At 42.7% G+C, this 20,035-nt stretch overlaps 1 protein-coding gene across 1 annotated transcript in view; it reads right to left on the bottom strand.

The window, feature by feature from the left end:
- UNC45B (unc-45 myosin chaperone B) overlaps positions 1–15,247 on the bottom strand; it is a 45,269-nt gene extending 30,022 nt beyond the window's left edge. Inside the window, exons 1-4 of the mRNA XM_075336252.1 lie at positions 15,164–15,247; positions 5,887–6,048; positions 3,436–3,472; positions 1,063–1,238 (exon numbers count right to left, since the gene is read on the bottom strand). Of these exons, the coding sequence (XP_075192367.1) occupies positions 1,063–1,238; positions 3,436–3,472; positions 5,887–6,048; positions 15,164–15,175 (387 nt within the window). The 5' untranslated portion in view covers positions 15,176–15,247. The remainder of the gene's footprint in view (positions 1–1,062; positions 1,239–3,435; positions 3,473–5,886; positions 6,049–15,163) is intronic.
- Positions 15,248–20,035: the final 4,788 nt, after the last annotated feature.

The raw sequence follows: 20,035 nt of genomic DNA, 5'->3' as shown, positions 1-20,035 counted from the left end.
TTCTTTAGACTCATACTTTCTGTCCATTCAAAAAGAGTTTACAGCAGCCTCTTTACAATCAGAGCTAGGATTACAATGACAGGTAACACCTCTATACACAACTCATAACATGATGACTTACCTTCATAATGATATTTGTACATGCTCATTAGACACTTCAATATAATAGTCGGGATACTATCATTGTGGCCAATATGGAAGTTAGTCTCAAAAGGCCTAGTGGTCAGTGTGAAGATTGCAAGGGTTCTATTTTGTATTTTTAATACAGGTTTTGCTATATATAAAAAATTATAATAACACAAAAACCTGTGTACACCTGATTGTACCAGACGTGGTTCATTACATTTTCCGTGCACCACACAGTTAACAATTCACATCAACTTTTTCTGATGCCGTTTGAGAATAACGTCTAAACAGATTCTAATTCCCCTAGCTTGACTGGCACCGCTAAGAATAATCTCTTCTTGTTCTATGCTACAACTGAATTAAGATTTCACATAACTCGGCCACCTTTTAATGTCCACTGTTCCTTTGTATGAGCTACATAAAGTTAATTTAACTGTCGCAGCATATGGCTAAGTTGACATGTCCAGTAATCATCCATTGAAACGGATCCAGCAGCAAATCATTGACAAAAAGTTGTGCAGACACAAAATTTTTGTCCACTAAAAAAAACGATTTCGACTGGATCCATTTTTTAACATTAAAACCTATGGAAAACTGATGTGTTAAATAGACATTAGCTTGTAACGGATCTGTTTTGTGCTCACTGGATAATTTTCAAATGGAAGAAAACACATAGCTATATAATGGATCCGTTTTTCATATAATTCAATATTGAAAAATAAACAGATCCAGTTCAAATAATTTTTTTTTAGCCGGACTAAAAAGGTTTGCCTGCACAACTTTTTTGGCAACGATTTGCTGCTGGATCCGTTTCAACGGATTATTACTGGACTTGTGAACTTAGCCTAAAATAGCTGTAAGAAGCTTTACAGCTTGCCTAAAAGTGCATTTTGCCACTTACGTTGTAGCTCATCAGTAGTCATCAGGTAGACCTACCTTTTGGTGGATATCCGCGCCTATTCTGTGCAGAATCTCTTGGAATGTTTGATTCTTTGGCTCCAGTGTTGCACATCTCTGAACATCCTTAAATGCTTGGTCCAACTTCCCTAATTTTTCCAGGGCCTGACAACGCCTGAATAGAGCCTTTATATCTGATGCATCCACATCAAGGGCTGAAATTAGACAAAACACTTGTTTTTCAATTTAGATGACCAAACTGTGCCATATCTTTCACATATACACAGGATGATACCTTAATGACCCATCGTGGGGATCTGACCACTGGGACAATAATGTTCAGCAGAATTGGGAATTCTTATCCCCAATCGTTCCCTTAAATCCCCATCACAAACTGGAGTGGCAGAGCATATTCCCAGTCTGCTACTCAATTCATTCTCTATGGGGCTGCTGGAAAAAGCCGAATATAGCATGTGGTAGGTAATAAATTTAGTGCATTCTACTGCTCCATTTTAATTAGGGCCAGATTTACAGATTTCTACATTACAGACTGATGTAAATACTTTTATGCCAAAAAATGACAAAAGTATTCTAGGAGTGATAACTTTATTGGCTAACCAGAAAAAGGCTAGCCAATAAAGGTATCACTCCTAGAATACTTTTGTCATTTTTGGCATAAAAGTATTTACATCGATATTTGCTTGCTAACACAGTACCACAATATTAGTTTGTATCATACTGGCACTGGTGTCACTCACTGCTATTAACTCTGCTCCCTTATGACATTTTCTATCACAATTTGAAGCTATGGCAGCAGCAGAGATAGAAGCAGAGAGCTGGCGCTGCACTCACATCTCCCACTTCCACAGTGCCTATTACCCAGAGTGTCTTCAGAGGAGCAGCAAGGCAAGAAACTGTAGTGAATAACTGCAGCACTGCTTCCTGTAATTGAGCAAAACAGCCAAAGCTGTAGGGCAACAGAAAGGTACCACTCAATTTATTGTACTGTATATGGATGTAAATGTAAAAAAACTGCCTTTTATATGGCCCTATAAAATACTGACAAATTAGTAAATATGTGGATGCTATTTCTTCTGTGTCTAAGTCACCCTGACTGCTGCACCCTAGGTCATGGCATGAGTTTGCATTAGGTGAAATTCGGACCTGATTTTAATGGGGATAAAGTTACCCATTCTGCCAATTGGTTGGGTTCTACCAGTCGGATCCCCACCAATCAAGTTGCTAGTCAATAGCTTGTTTTCACCAGACAACACCTTTAAAGCCTATGTTAATAATATTTTAAGGACACAAATGGAAGTAGGTGATTTGTAGTGGATGGATCTATCCCAAAAAAGATCCATTGTTTCCGGCCATCTTCCCTTGTTAGTACAGCTTTTCTCACAAACTGACCAGCACGTCTAATCATAAAATGGCTGCTGGTGGAAGAGCTTGTGACCAGACCTGTCCATCAGCCTCCTCCATTAGAAAAGCAGCTTTCCTATGTAAAGCATGTTACAATGGGAGGAGGCTGATGGAGAGGTCTGGTCACAAGTTCCTCCACCAGCAGCAATTGAATGGTTAGGTCTGGTCACAAGTTCCTCCACCAGCAGCCACTGTATGGACACAAGTGCTAGTCAGGGTGTGAAGAAAGTGGCCAACTCTTTAAATGGAACATGACAAGTGGATTCATGCTGTTCAAAGTACAGGCTGCATCAATCGCAGCCTGGCTGCCCAATTGCAGCCACTTATATTATTCTCTACAACACTCTGGTGTTTTAGATTAAATATACTTTGAATATCTTGCTATGGACCAGTCTAGTCCAGAGCCACCCCCTGCTGGCACTTCCCAGTGTCCCAGTGCCACTCCTAGTTGACTGTCAGGTCTCTTGCTATGTACACACAAGGTAGATGCTTGTCAATCACCTACACTGGTACTGTGAAGAGATAGAAGTGGGGGACGGGTGGCGCCCAACTAGCCTCATCTCTGGCTATGGTCCAGATCTTCAAAGTATTTTTTTTCTTGAACATTGGAGTTTTTTAGAGAATAATATATATGGCTGCATTCCTACAGCTAGGCTGTGGTTAATGCTGCCCGCGATTTGGGAAGCATGAGTTGACTCACAGGTTCCCTTTACGTGGACTGACAGCGTACTGCATGATTAAGGCTACAGATCTTTTTTTATGAGTGACATATCACTAGTATGATTTTGCATTGGTATTTGACATCCAATTGTCCATGGCGGTGTTTGTCTTCTACATTGGTTTCCACTATTGGGATAAGAATTCACAATAACTGTTGATATTTTACTGTGTAAACATAACTTAACCTCACAAATCTGAGCTATCCTAGACTAAACCATTTAAAATGGAATAAAGACCTTCAAGGGGAGTACACTAGGAAAGTCTACATACCTTTGGAGGCATCAGAGGCAGCTTGAACATAGTTCTCCTTTGATAATATAAGAAAGAAAATGTAGAGTATTAGAGGTGTGGTGAAATTACTAGGGTCTAGTATGAAAAACATTGTACATGTTGGGTAGTAAGTTAGATGTCCGACCCCAGTAGTCAAATGTTGGTACTTCCAGGTGATATACTATAATATCTGGAGAAACTTAGCAGCAGGTGTTCAACTTGCCTGCCCGCGAGGTCACCACTCCTGGGGAGGGTAATTAAGGTTTTGGAACCTTTTTCAGCCTGATGAACATCAACAACTCTTCTATTGATTGTTCGTGCCACGAAAACATGTTGTGAAGATCAGAGTTTGAGAGTCACTGTCCTTTTAATAAAACAGGTCACCCACTAACTACCTGATTGTCATCCCATTGATTGTAAACACCATACTCTAATTTTACCTTCAATTTATCAGCTAATCCTAGCGTTATGTTCATGAGTATCGTAAATGCTGCACTGTTTCTGCTGCTTTTTACCTGCAGGTTTTCAGCAGGTATTCACTCCAAAATACACAATAACAATCTTTTGTAATTGTTGCACTTTCACTGCATTTTTTTATGCATTTTCCCCTTTATTTGATGTGATTTGATTTTAATGTGTTTATTTTAGAAAATCTTTTATTATGCATTTAAAAAACTACTGTTTTTTTTTTTAAAAAAAAATTTTCATGCATTTTTGTACGGCTTTTTTTCAGGCTCATCATGAAGGCCAATAGAGAGAAAAAACTCATAGTTCAGCATCAACTTTAAATACACAGTGAGCACAACTTTTCATCAAATCACATTCACTTTGCTTGGATAGTTAACTGCAGCAGATTAACCCCTTCAGCCCTGGGGCATTTTCCGTTTTTGTTTTTTGCTCCCCTTCTTCCGAGAGCCGTCGTAACTTTTTTATTTTTCCGTCAATCTTGCCATATGAGGGCTTGTTTTTTGCGGGACAAGTTGTACTTTTAAATGAAACCATAAGTTTTACCATATGGTGTACTGGAAAACAGCAAAAAAATTCCAAATGCGGAAAAATTGCAAAAAAAAGTGTGATGGCACAATCGTTTTTGGGATGTTTTATTCACGGTGTTCACTATATGGTAAAACTGATGTGTGTTTATGATGCTTGAGGTTGGTGCGAGTTGGTAGACACCAAACATGTATAGGTTTACTTGTATCTAAGGGGTTAAAAAAATTCACAAGTTTGTCCAATAAAAGTGGCGCACGTTTTGCATCATTTTCCGAAACACGTAGCGTTCTCATTTTTGGGATCTATGGCTCAGTGATGGCTTATTTTTTGCGTCTCGAGCTGTCGTTTCTAATGGTATCATTTTTGCGCAGATGCTAATTTTTGATCGCCTGTTATTGCATTTTGCGTAAAACTTGCAGCGACCAAAAAATGTAATTTTGGCGTTTGGAATTTTTTTGCCACTACGCCATTTACCAATCAGATTAATTGCTTTTATATTTTGATAGATCGGGCATTTCTGAACGCGGCGATACCAAATATGTGTATATTTATTTATTTTTTAACCCTTTAATTTTCAATGGGGGGAAAGGGGGGTGCTTTGAACTTTTTGGTTTTTTGTTTTTTTTAAAACTTTTTTTTTTACCTTTTTTTTATTTTACTAGTCCCGCTAGGGGGCTATAGCGATCAGCAATCCGATTGGTCTTATCTATCTGCTGATCATAGCTATACAGCTGTAAACAGCAGATTCAGTCACTTTCTGTTTCTCTCTGCTCGCGGCCGAGGGAAAACGAAAGTGAAACTTCATAGCTGCAGGCGTCATCACATGACCCTGTGCTACGATGGCAACCACCGATAGTCACGTGATCACGCACGTGACTTCCGGTGGGGGCGGCGGTAAGTAAAAAACATGGCCGCGCGCATATAGATCTTGCTGCCAGACTTTGGCAGCGAGATTTAAGGGGTTAATGGCCGCGGGTGGAAGCGATTCCACCCGCGGCTAGCAGGCACACATGTCAGCTGTTGAAAACAGCTGATATGTGTGCCGACCGCCGCCTGCCCGCGGCAGGGGGCGGGGCTTAATGGGACACGTTCCATGACGGATATATTCGTCCATGGTCATGAAGGGATTAATTGCACAAAAATATGCAATATTTAAGCTATTTGGAAATATGGCGCAAAGGTTCACTTGCTTTTGCCAATAATTTGGATCACTTTCCTTAATTTAAAATATAACAAAGTCTGATATTTTTGACTCATTTCTTTTATTTGGTTTTCTTTATCTATTTTTAGGACTTGTGTGAAAATTTTGATGTAGTTTTAGGTCAAATTTATGAAGAAATCTAGAAATTTTGAAGGGTTTCCAAACTTTCAAGAACCATTGTATATATGCATGTAGTACTTATCACGTATTGACATAAACTATCAATAATTAAATGCATTTCTTGTTTAGGCATTTACCTTTTTAAGTTGGCAAGCTGATCGATTCCGGTATAGCACTGCCAACATTTTCTTATCTTTTAATAGCTTTATAGCTTTGGTATAACAGTCAATAGCCTGGTCGTAATCATTTGCCTTAAAATATTTATTTCCATCCTCTTTAAGCTGTATTGGGTCTTCCATCTGTAGAAAGAAAACATGAAATAATCAACAATATTGGTGGGATTATCAAGTAATTTTAGCTGTAAATAATGGGAAACCTATCAGTAAAGCCTTGTGCACACACTGTGTTTTTTGCTGCGGATTTGCTGCTGTTTTTGCTGCAGAATTGGTGTGTTTTTTGTTCATAAGCTTCATGCAGTCCTTTCCCAGCAAAGTTTATCAGAAATCCAAGATGCTGTGCGCACGTTGCGTTTTTTTTTCCTTACAGGTTTTGCTGCAGAATTTCTGTAGCACACAGAAGTAGCATGTCACTTCTTTTCTGCGTTTTTCTGTGTTTTTCCCTGTTTTGCCATTGACAATGTTAAAAAAACGCAGGGATAAAACCGCAGGCGAAAACGCAGTAAATCTGCACTAAAACACAACAAAACCGCACGTGCATTTTTGGTGCATTTTTTTCCACAGGTAGGTGCGTTTTTCTGCCAGAAGGTGCATTTTTCGCTGGAGAAACAAATCTGCAGTGTGCACACATAGCCTAAAGTAGTTAAAGGAAATCTGTTTGGGGATATATGCTGCCCAAACTGTGTGCAGTTTGATTCACAACATTACCGCAAGATTGCAATCATGTATATTTTCTCTCATATACTTTAAAGTCTGATCGGTGACCATAGCCACAAGTGAACCTAGTCTGTTGCTGCCCCAACAGCCTCTTCTCAGGTGATTGACAGGTCTCTCTCTTGCATGTACATAGGGAGAGACCTGCCAAACACGGAGAATGGAGTTGGAAAAAGCTGGTAGGGAAGGAGCCGGACTAATATGGTCTCCCATTATCGTCCCTAGTGGAATCTTTCAAATTTATTTTCTCTGAAATGCCGACACATTTCACAGAAAAAGATACCTAGCTGCAATCATGCAGCCAGGCTGCAGTTCATGCTGCCCGTGGTTTTGGCAGCATGAATCTGTGGCGCCCCTGAGGCTTCAGTCGCCACATAGTACTGCATCTCATTTAAGGTGCAGTACTGATCCCGGGTAATGAAGAGGTTAATCGCTGGTGTTTAGCACTTATACAACATTCACACAAACACCCAGTTAGTGAGCCAGTCAGTTACACAACTCAGGAAGTTAGCCAGCCTGGAAAATTCACGGTTAAAAGGGGAATGGCCTGGGAGGTGGGGAAGAACTGGGGAAGTTACAGAACACACAGGAAAAACACTTCAGAATAGTCTTGGACACACAACAAAACAGTCGTTGGAGAGAGTGCTTAAGAGCTTCTACAGTTAGGACCATCCCGACTGGAAGAGGCAGGAGACGACTGGGTGAGCTGGAGAGACAGAGGAGAAACACGGTTGCTGAGGGGAGAGCTTCATTGCTCACTCGGAATCGGCGCAGAGCAGGGTGCAGAGCCCTAGGCTGGAACATACTCCATGTTGGACTACCAGAATCTGCAGGACAGACTGTATGTCCCTGTGGCCACCACCAATTCCCAGAGCAAAGTAGCACATAGGGCCCGGGGTCAGGATTACGGTCAGGCTCCACAGCGGACCCGCATCACCTGCATATGGGACGGTAACTGAGTTAAAAGAACCGGGGTCCCCAAGTAGCTTCAGGCCACGGGGATCCAACACCAAGCGCAAGGAGGAAGGTCTCTCAGTTCAGAGCACCGGCGTTGACCTTGAACTTACCTGGGATCAGCTGGGGCCCATCACGGCGTAGACCGGTACCCTGAGTGCGGAACCAGAACTGTGAATAAATAGATCTTGACCTGCACCTTCTGCCTCAGTTTATCATTGCTAGCGCCCCGCGCTCCTGCGCCAGCGGCTGACTATCATCCCCATCATCCTCCCCGGGGTCCGCTCCACCTGTGGGGAGCAGGACCATCCTTGCTGCGACACCATCAGCCCCGGAGGACGTCACCCGCAGCGGCGGCTAATCCCTGGCCGCGTACCACAGGTGGCATCACGAGACAAACCTCCATTATCATCCCCCCCTCCTCTCTTCTTTATTGTACACCTCGGAGCCATGACACCGGGTAGGGCCACCCATGACATCCCCAGACCCGACATCACCAGGCTCGGCGACGAGTAACAAGCTTAACCCCTTGCCCCGTGGGTGCTACAAATCAACTTACAGGTTCCCTTTAAATGCTATGTCCCTTTATTTAACAATAATATATATTACAAAAATGAAATGATTTATTAAATGGGTTGACAACTTAGAGATAATGATTGAATTAGAGTTACTTTTGTTGTTATGAGATTTATCATCTAGTGAGACTAGCTTTTTACATTTATTTCCCATGTGTTTCCCCAGTAATTGTAGTACCAAAGTGTACTTTTTTTAGTATGTTTATACTTTATGCTTATTTATTTTTATACAGTGATTCCGACAACTTAGTTAAAGTCTTAGAATGTATATTATCATCTTCCCCATTATGTGGAACCTGAAGCAGTTAAAGAAGTTACATGTGATGGAACATATGCATAGCAAGTCATTTTTACATTACTGTGGATTAAGTTCATTATTAATAAGTGAATCTCCAAAAAGTGCAACTTTATAATATATACATAACTGTATATGGATTAATACTTACATGCTTACACACCTACATACTGTATCAGATTTCAGCTTTCAGCACTCAGACATTGAGGGAGAATTAACTATTTTACTTAGGACATTCACAAACCATTATCTTCATCATCACAACATGTAGGAATGCAAGCGGAAATGGACAGAAATAAACCAGAGATGTCATACAATCAAGTACAGAGAGTAAGTACACCCATGTGAAGAAGCTGTAACAGTTAACACACCATCATCTGCTCGCTACTCAATAGAGTCCCATCGCATATGCCTGCAGCTGTTGTACACTCCAACAAATACCATTATTACATTGATTGTCTGGTTTTGAAAACCTTTCTTACTATTATTTTTTTTAATTAAATCTCTATAAGACAATGTGCAGATAGAGTCTTTTTGTTGCAGAATTTTCAGAGCATAACTGAGTAGAACCTCCCAAGTTATTGAGGAGTGTTGAAGGAGATTTTGATGACTTTCCATTGAGTTCGGCTCTAAGGCTATGTGCCCACGGAGACAGTGTCCTGCAGATATATCCGCAGGACATTCCGCAGGTGCTCCCAGGAAACAGCACCACAACTTTTGTCTGTTTCCATGCTGCGGAATGTCCTGCGGATATGGTGCTGTCATTCTGCATTGAGGATACAGTACCATGGCTTCGGCACTGCATCCTCAATGCAGAACAAGTGCTGAGTGATTGGGAAGTTCATACTCACCTCCATCATGCAGCACCTCGCTTTCCGGCAGCCGGGTCACTCAGCGTCTGCAGGAGAAGGTGGGCGGGCCCTGAACTAGCTCCGGCTGTCACATGACCGGAGCTCGTGCAGGCTCAGCCCACCTCTTCCGTCCTGTACCTGGATTCACCGCGCTCCTGTACACCGGATGGAGAAAGTGACTCTGGTGAGGCAGGTAAGTATATGGGACCCTGCGGAGAAATCCGCAACAATAATTGACATGCTGCAGATTTTTCCACACGAAAATCCGCACGATTTCCGCTGCGGAAAAATCCGCAGCGTGGGCACAGCATTTCCCAAATGCCATAGAAATGGCTGGGGAGTAGCTGTGCTGCAGATTTCTGGAAAATCCGCGGCTTTTCCGCGAGAAATCCGCGGCAAAATCCGCTCATTTTCCGCAGCGTGGGCACATAGCCTAAAACCTACTAAAAAGCTGTTTGCATACCTTTAAAACAAAATGGATGGAAGTCCCTTATACCGCGCTTCTTTCAAAAAGTTAGAGCAGAAAATAGCTACAGTGCCCCTTATCGTGCACCCAGTCAGACCCCATTATTCTGTGGTGCCCTTGCGACCTACATCTTTAAACAGCACAAGATTGATGAGACCAATGATTATGTGCAGCTATCACGTTACATATGAGGTACAACTTGTCGAGGTATGTCGGCTTTTATGCTTTTTTTATAGAAAATGTTAAAAGTACCTCATCCTTTTATGTGTAGAGCAATAGAGGAATTTATATATTTATTAATTGCAGTGTGCTGGGTACAACCATAATTCATTATCCAGTTGCCCTATAATATTATTAGTATAAATTGCCTTAAATAACCAATATATTACCTATCAAAATGATGGATCAAATGACAATATAATTTGTGTATCAAGGATTCATTCGCTACCATTTGCAAAACAAGCCCTTTTTCCCTATGACTGCAGACCACAATGTATATTTAGGACCACACTGTTTTCTGCCTTTTCAGTTTAATGTATGAATCTGAAACCAAATAGGGGTTATTAATGATGGGACAGGCAAGCATGCTGATATGAACAGATTGGGACATGTGGTGGTCTGGGGGTCTATTTAGCTTACTTAGTACTGGCCATATAAAGAGGCTGAATTGGTCACGTTGGGCCATGTGTCATGGCCACCTGTCTTACTTCTAGCCTGTGACACACAATTGTCTGTATAACCTAAAATAACTTTTTGTTTATATACTAATAGTATCAATGGCTTACAAATCACAAAAGCATATAAAAATTCACTTTACTTTACATAGAATCTAAGGTTAGTATAGTTAATCTAAAGCCTAGAAGTATTCATGAAGCACAATAGTCATATGTACACCCACATTATATCACAAAAGTGAGTACACCCGCACATTTTTGTAAATATTATATCTTTTCATGAAATGAGACTTATGATATGACACTTTGAGACAATGTAAAATAGTCAGTGTACAGCTTGTATAACAGTGTACATTAATGTCTAAACCGCAAACAACAAACTACACCCCTAAGTGAAAATGGCCAAATTGTGACCAAACAGCCATTTTCCCTCCCCGGTGTCAAGTGATTCATTAGTGTTACAAGGTCTCAGGTGTGAATGGGGGGGCAGGAGTGTTAAATTTGGTGTTATCGCTCACACACTCTCTCATACTGGTCATTGGAAGTTCAACATGGCTCCTCATGGCAAAGAATTCTCTGAGGATCTAAAACAAAAAAATAATTTTTGCTATACATAAAAATGGCCTAGGCTATAAGAAGATCACCAACACTCTGAAACTGAGCTGCGGCACAGTGACCAAGACCATGCAGCTGTTTAACAAGACAGGTTCAGCTCAGAACAGGCTTCACCATGGTTCAGCAGAGGTTGAATTTTCAAAATAGATATCTGAGTGCTGCCAGCATTGCTTCAGAGGTTAAAAGGGGTGGGGGGGGGTCAGCCTGTCAGTGCTCAGACGATACGACACTTCATTAAATTGGTCTGCATGGCTGTTGTCTCAGAAGGAAGCCTCTTTTAAAGATGATGCACAAAAAAGCCAGCAAACAGTTTGCTGAAGACAAGTAGACTAAGGACATGGATTACTGGAACCATGTCTTGTGGTCTGATGAGACCAGGATAAACGTATTTGGTTCAGATAGTGTCAGGTGAGGAGAACAAAGACAAGTGTGTATTGCCTACAGTCAAACATGGCGGTGGGAGTGTCATAGTTTGGTACTGCATGAGTGTTGCCAGCTGTGGGGAGTTACAATACATTGAGGGAACCATAAATATCAACATATACAGTGAGATACTGTAGCAAAGCATGATCCCCTCCCTTCAGAAACTGGGCCACAGGACAGTATTTCAACATGATAATGACCAAAAACACACCTCCACTGAGGGTAAAAGTGCAGGACTGGCCAAGCATGTCTCCAGACCTAAATTCTATTGAGCATCTGTGGGGCCTCCTTAATCGGAAGGTGGATGAGTTCAAGGTCAGTAACATCCACCAGCTCCACGATGTTTTCAAGGAGGAGTGGAAGAGGATTCCAGTGGCTGTGAAGCTCTAGTGAGCTCCAAGAGAATTAAGGCAGTGCTTGGAAATAATGGTGGCCATACAAAATATTGACACTTTGGGTACAATATGGACATTTTCACTTAGGGGTGTACTCACTTTTGTTGCGAGCTGTTTCAACATTAATGTCTGTGTGTTGACTTATTTAGAGGGCACAACAAATTTACACTTAAAGCTGTACACTGACTACTTTAAATTGTATCAAAGTGTCATATCTTCATTGTTACCTCATGAAAAGATATAAAATAGAATAGAAGATAATATTTATGTGCCGCCCCATGGAAGAAGCCAAGCTGCTCGGATCCAGGTTCGCTGTGGCTCGAGGGTCTTCGGACCCGGAGGGTCATACGGCCACTCAAATATAAGGGGAATATTTACAGGGGAATTGGTATGTAGTTCGCAACGCCACCCGTGGTGTACGGTAATTTGGGGAGTACCGCCCCTGTTGTTGGGAGTACCCGGGGTGATGGAGTGGGACAGAAAGGTGTTGCAGCCCCCCCACGGGTTGGGGGTGCCGTGGGGTGCAGGGGTCACTCTCGTACTCACTCAGTTCATAAGCAGACACTGAGAACCGGGTAAACTAAGTCTCTGCATACTGCTCCTGCAGAGGGGAGCTCGTCCGGGTCCCGTCCCCAATGGTTCTGCCTGGTGATCCGTGTCCTGCCTCCTGGCACTTTAGTCTGACTTCAACTTGATGGCCCGGTAGCATGGAACTAGCCGGGACCCGCTCCCTACTATGGCTAAGTATGGGAGCTTGCTCTCAGGGCTCACGCTTGGGATTTTCTGGACCGTTTTGGATTTGGAAAGTCCTATCCCCCTCGTTGCGCTAGTGCCCCGATTCTGGAGCAGGTGGGAACAGATCATAAAGGCTCTGTTCTCCTCAGGTGAATTGTCGGGTTGACTGAAGCTACTCCCCGACCTACGGTCCGTGTACCCCATCGTGCCTTCGGTCCCGGACCGGTGATAGTGCTAGGCTGCCGGCTGTCCTCCTCAACAATTCCAGGCCCCTTGCCACAATCCCCTGCGACCAGGGGCCCGTCTCCTCTAGGCCTAGACCACCATCTGCAACCTATACAGTTTCTTCAGGAGTCACCACTTCCGACTTCCTCTGAGCTCCTCACAGCTCGAGGGCTACTTCCCAACTCTCCTTTGACTCCTCACTGACTACACTCCTCACCTCCCCTCCCTGACCCCCAGGTGGGCGACTCTCTTCCACTCAAGCTGTCCACTGGTGTGTGTGGTGGGTGTGGTGCACAGTGTATCTAAGATTTGATTTGCTGTTGGAGGCAACACCATTTAGTTAGGGACCCAGAACGAAGAGGGAGGCGGAATACTGCACAGAAGGGCAGCTTGTGCAGTACCCTGTGATGACCTGATAGTCCAGGGGCGTCACATTTACAAGCAAGATAGAGTTGTACTCACTTTTGTGCTATACTGTATAAATTATTACCATGCTTTATAAAAAAAAATTAAAGCTGCATAAAAACTAAAATAACTATGGATTCTACACAGATAGAGATATACAGTACATATAAATATTTATATGTACTCCTCAACATTGAAATTGAATTGCATCACCAAGAAGGAAATTTTAAGGAATTTTGGAAATCATAGAATTGATACACTTGATGATGATATGAAAATGATGAAAAAATGTAAAACAAAATTTTCGATCCATCTTGAATTATTTTATATCAAGTATGAGTCCCATGTGCAGAAATACACATACCTGGCTGCTATCAATGAGTTTAATAATGGTTGTCTGAGGAATTATTCTACTAAGTTGCACTACTGGCAGGTTTCTTTGTAGTGAATAACCAATGATGTCCCAGATGTGCTCAAAGGGAGACCAGTCCTGAGATGCTGCAGGTCTTGGTAGTGTGTTTAAGCCATGCAAGCTGCTCGAAGTAGCACGAGCAACATGTGCCCTGGTGTTGCTTTATTGAAAAATGGCCTCTCGGGACACTTTGGAGGAATGCCCATACCACTGATGAATATAACTCCGAATGTAACTCCTATTATGAAGACTAGTGGGGTCCATGTACTGTACATTGTGCCATCGCACATCATAATCCCGGGAGCAGGACTAGGGTGACATTCCATCATGAATTCCTTTTTATGGTGTTGCCCAGGTTGTCTTCAGATGGACACAAGAGGCTGGAATGGAGCAATGAAAGTCAATTCTCTTCAGCGATGATTACCATTTTTCTTGGATGCAGAGATAGCCCGTGATTAGTGTGGACACCACGTGGGCAGATTATGATGTGCGGTGGCATAATGTACAGTAGCTGGTCCCCTCTAGTCATTCCAGATAAACTAACAGCTACTGTAAACAATATGCATGGACTAAGGCCCTGTCACACACAGAGATAAATCTGCGGCAGATCTGTGGTTGCAGTGAAATTGTGGACAATCAGTGCCAGGTTTGTGGCTGTGTACAAATGGAACAATATGTCCATGATTTCACTGCAACCACAGATCTGCCAAAGATTTATCTCTGTGTGTGATGGGGCCTTAAACGTGCTACATATCATGCACCGTCTCTGTACTCGTTTCCCAATGCAATGCCCAAGTATATTCAGTGTGCCAGAACATTCCTTAGATAACCATTAATAACCTCATTGATAGCAGTCAAAGCGTGTGTATTTCTGCATATAGCCCTGATACTTGATAAACTGAGATGTTTTGAAACATTTTCTTTCATTTTTTTTTTTCATCATTTGCATATGACTAACATGTCTACCGATCCAGTGATTTCCATTACTCCATGACTTTTCATCCTTGGCACTGCAATTTCAGTCTTGAGGAGCATATGTATAAAGCTACACTATACCATTAGCAATGGGACTTTCTGGATCATTTTCTTGGTCTCCTTCAGAAAGGAAGTCCAAATAATATTTCCCAGTTTCTGCAGTCTTCACAATACACAAAATGCATTCCTACAAGTGTTCTTTTAATAGGATCACACATATACAGTACATCTCGTAATATTGTACTTATTTGATTTCTTCACATACGGTATGCATATCATTGGCACACATAAGACAGTATGATGAATAATCCTCAACTTTGCTTGAATAGGAAAATGGAGCCTTCAAATACAAATAAAAAAAAGTCACAAAAAAAACCCGACACCCTCTGGTTAATATGATACTGCTCTGCCGTGGCAATGCCATTGAACATTAGTAATGAACAACCAGACATGGATCAATGAAGATCAATAACGATTATTGAGACAATAAACTATCACTCCTTTTCAGAATTAGACAGAATTACCTTTGCAGGCATGGGAAATCCTGGGCTTCTCTGGACTTGTATTTCTTTAGTATTCTTCGGCGAGCATGTGTCCTCTGGGTTATATATAGATGTGAATGAGATGGTCCTCTTCTTTGGAATGCTGGCACATTAGACTGGCATAGGGGGTCCTCCTGGTAACTAAATCTATTTAACTGCTATCAAGTAGATACAAAGAGCTACAAATTTAGACTATAAATAAGCAAATAAGAAATGACCCTCTTTTGTATCGATTTCAAGGGCAAAGCATGATATTAGGTTGCAAACCTTCCTAAATAGCAGAAGTCCCCCCATTAGAGTGGACAATCCCACCTGCCCTGCCATTTAAGGAGATGACAGAAAGGAGAGAAGTTGATATAGTGAGACGATCCAGAGCAGCTGTCACTGCTGGAAGTGTCTAGGAGCTTCTGGAAAGAGAAGTGCGCCATGTCACTCCGTGTCACTCCGTCACACTCACCCACTCCGAGTCTTATTTTCCTCCTGTTCTGACGTAGCATTTCTAATTCATTAAAACCAATGACAACAACGTTGCCAATTTACAATGTCCCGTGTTTTTAAGGTCTGAAAAAGTCCCTCTTTTTATTTGTCAGATAGTATAAATTCTGTAAAATCCATCCATGTCTCCATTTTTCAAAAAATTAAATATTGGAAGTAATAGATTAGTAAAATGAATTAAATGTTATGCATTAGACTAGATTAGTAAAAAAAAATTAAGGTGGCGTTAGCATTTTGACTCAACAAACAATACAAATGAGATACACAGTAAATCACAATAGTGAGTACACCCCTCACATTTTTGTAAGTATTTTATTATATCTTTTCATGGGACAACAGTGAAGATATAACACTTTGATACAATGTAAAGTGGGCAGTGTACAGCTTGTATAAGGCCTAAGACACACAGCATGAAAATCAGTGCGAGTGGAGTGCGATAAAAAAATCGCATTCCACTCAGACCAATGTGTCAGCGCACATGAGCGATTATTTTCTCAGCCCTAATCGGACCGAGAAAACAATAGCAGCATGCTGTGAGTATAATGCGATCATTGTTTCTGTCGCACCCATTCGAGTCTATAGGGCGAGAGAAAAATCACACTGCACTCTGGTACACTGGTGTACCGCGAGTGCAGTGCGAGAATGGCAATAGCTGGCTACAGAGGAGAGAGTGTGAGATAAATTCCTCCCTTCCCTCCTCAGCGCTGGCCCACCCCTCCGCAGAGCTGGCCTGTCCTCTGCAGCTGAGGTCCGCTCACACGATTGGACCTCAGTTGCAGGGATACTCGCATGACACTCGGCTCCTGCTGTACTGCCACCGTGAGCAGAGTGTCATGCGAGGGGATCGCAGTAATCCCCATGTGGTCCCTAACTGTGTAAATTTGGAGTGCCCTCTAAATAACTCAACACAGCCATTAATGTCTAAACTGCTGGCAACAAAAGTGAGTACACCCCTAAATTTGTTTTAAAGATTTTATTATATCTTTCATAGGACAACACTGAAGATATGACACTTTGATGTACAGTAGTCAGTGTACAGCTTGTATAACAGTGTCAATTTGTTGTACCCTCTAAATATCTCAACCCCCAGCCATTAATAGAAACACAAAAGAGGAAAATGCAAGCCCATAAAACAAAATTTTATTAGATTATATAAAAATTAGTGTAAAACTATACAGAATCAAAGACTGTAACAAGTCAGGACAACAAAAACTAGGGGAAACCTGTCATGCACTGCTCATAAAAGTAATCAATATAGTAGAGTAGTGACAGACTATGTTAGGCAATAAATGGGAACAAAGGACTGTGGAAATACACTGTAAGTGTCAAAAAATAAATTTAGTAGGCGGTATAATACAAAAAGTTCATAATAAATATCATAATAATAATGAAACTTGTATATACAAAAAAAATTAAGTCGTATAACCATAGATTTCCTTTGTACTAATGAAGTGCCAGCAAAACAGTATGTACTTAAAAAAGTGTTTGTGTATGTACACAAAGTCCACACCTAATAGCCCACACAGGAATTTTAGTTAAGACACCAGTGTTTGTATATTCGTCCACAGCATAGTTCAAAGAACAAGTATTTACAGCTTGCAGAGAATGTCAAACAGAATAGACAGAGTCCTGCCGCACCCGACACGCGTTTCGCATTTTAAATACTTCATCCTGGGCATTCGTCAAAACAATTATTCCTCATTAATGCCCAAACATAGTGAGCGAGCGAGCAATAATGTGCTCGATAATCTCTGATCGTATCTTTAATGCTTACGTAACATCATCTTTGGTTGGTTATACATCCAGTAGTGTAAAAAAAATAATGTGCTGCTGACTACAATATAAAGTGTTACATGCAAAGAATAATCATGTGCAAAATGAAGACAATGAGCTCTGTTTAACTTCATTTATCTTTTGTCAGGGCCGGATACCGCAGCTTATCCTCCTATATAAAACGATCATTGCAATGTGTATTGTTTTAATTATTAAATTAAAAAAATTGCAAGTAATCCCTAAGGGGTACTATGCACGCTGCGACATCGCAGGCCGATGCTGCGATGCCGAGTGCGATAGTACCCGCCCCCGTCGCAGCAGTGATATCCTTGTGATAGCTGCCGTAGCGAACATTATCGCTACGGCAGCTTCACATGGACTCACCTGCCCTGCGACCGTCGCTCTGGCCGGCGACCCGCCTCCTTGTTAAGGGGGCGGGTCGTGCGGCGTCATAGCGACGTCACACGGCAGGCGGCCAATCGGAGCGGAGGGGCGGAGATGAGTGGGATGTAAACATCCCGCCCACCTCCTTCCTTCCGCATATCCTACGGAAGCCGCAGTGACGCCGGTAGGAGATGTTCCTCGCTTCTGCAGCTTCACACACAGCGATGTGTGCTGCCGCAGGAGCGAGGAACAACATCGGACTGTCGCGTCAGCGTAATCATGGATTACGCCGACGCTGCACCGATGATACGATTACGATGCTTTTGCGCTCGTTAATCGTATCATCAAGCCTTTACACACTACAATGTCGCATGCGATGCCGGAAGTGCGTCATTTTCAATTTGACCCCACCGACATCGCACCTGCGATGTCGTAGTGTGCAAAGCCCGCCTAAGTCTTAGGATAGAGATCAGACCCCCAGCAATCCCAAGAATAGGGCTCCAAAACTTGGGGATTGGGCTCTGCCTGGCCCAATCTTGAATGGAATAGATGTACTCATAATTGACTTTTGTTTTATTGTCTACCAAAAGCCTGGAATAGCCAAGCCCAGTACTCTGCTCTCTCCAGCAGCCCTAGTGGTCAGTCTCCCGAAGTCTGTTCTCAGTATTACTGGGGATTCCAGTGGTTAGACCCTCAGTGACTGGCAAGTTATCCCGTATCCTGTGGTATTTACAGTAGTGGCCCAAAATTTTAAGACTGACACAAATTTGGGTTTTCATAAAGTTTACAGCTTCAATATTTTTAGATCTTTTAGTCGATGTTTCTATGGTTACTGAAGTACAATTTTAAGGATTTCATAAGTTTTTACCTTTTTATTGACAAATACATGTTTATGCTACTCAATATTTCAATTGTTGACCCTTATTTTTCAAGACTTCTGCCCTTCGCCCTGGCATGCTGGACATCTGCTTCTGGGCCAAATCCTGACTGATGGAAGCCCATTCTTGTTTAATTAGTGCTTCTGTGTGTTTGTTTGCCCATCTGGTTGTTGAGGATTGACTATGGGTTCCGAATATTCAAATAGGTTTGAGATATGGGAAGTTTCCTGGTCATTAACCCAAAATTTCAACATTTTGTTTTCAGATCCACTAATTTATCATTTTTGCCTTGTGACATGGTAGTCCGTCAAACTGAAAAATACATTGTTCATCACCAAATTGTTCCTAGGTCACTAGTTGAAGTTGCATTTGGAGGAGGTAACATTCTTTATTTATGGCAGTAAAGCACTCCAAAACCATTCATATATGTGGGGTTGCTATTCATCCAAAGGGGTGGTCTCACTCACAATTTAGAATAAGAACACTAACATGACGATGTGTACCGCCCCGCACCCGGCTGCAGCCGAGCCGCTCGGATCCGGGCTCGTCGGTGGGTGGCTTGAGCGCCTCCGGACCCAGGGTTACGTCACTCTGAAAGGATGTTGGCGCTACGTAGGGGGTTGGTAGGTAGGTTTACGGCCAGGGCCGTGGTTTGGGTTAAGTTCGTGACGCCACCCACGGGTTGTGGTGAATTTAGACACCACCGCTGCTGTTTACTAGGCCCCCGGGGATGGTATTGAGCAGCCAGGTGTTGACCCCTCCGTGGATATGGGGTTGATGGTCCTGGGGCCAGGTTGTTAGGGTGTGGACGGATTGGTGTGATGCGGGGCGGTGCGCGGCCCGAAGGCACAGTTGTACTCACTCTGACAGATACACCGGAGTCTCTGGTAAACCAAAAAGATGGTGGTCGGTTCCTGCAGCAGTCTGCGTCTGGTCCCCCACCCGGTTTGGTGGTCCCTGCCTTTCTCCTGCACCTTGTTTTGTAGCTGTGGACTGCCTGCGACGGGAGTCTGCTCCCTGGCTGTGTGTGTGTCGGGAGAGCCAGTTTGCCCGCAGACACTGGCCCGTGGGATCTCTCTGCCTGAGTGGTGGCTTTCTATCCCCCTCAATGGGCTGTTGTCTTCAGTTGGGACTTGGTTGGGAAAGGACCTAAAGTCCAGATCTCAATCAGTGAATTAACTTAGTCCGGTAGATTTGGGACCTCGTATCAGGGTCTGAGTACCACCCTCTGTGCTCCGGTTTCCAGTCGGTTCCCCGGTTGGGTACCGGCGGACCACTACCCTGTCCCAGTCCCTTACGGTTCCACCAGGCCGTCTTCCCGGCT

This window comes from Anomaloglossus baeobatrachus, chromosome 2 (assembly GCF_048569485.1).
Source record: "Anomaloglossus baeobatrachus isolate aAnoBae1 chromosome 2, aAnoBae1.hap1, whole genome shotgun sequence".
NCBI lineage: Eukaryota > Metazoa > Chordata > Amphibia > Anura > Aromobatidae > Anomaloglossus > Anomaloglossus baeobatrachus.
This window is presented reverse-complemented; position numbering and strand designations above follow the sequence as displayed.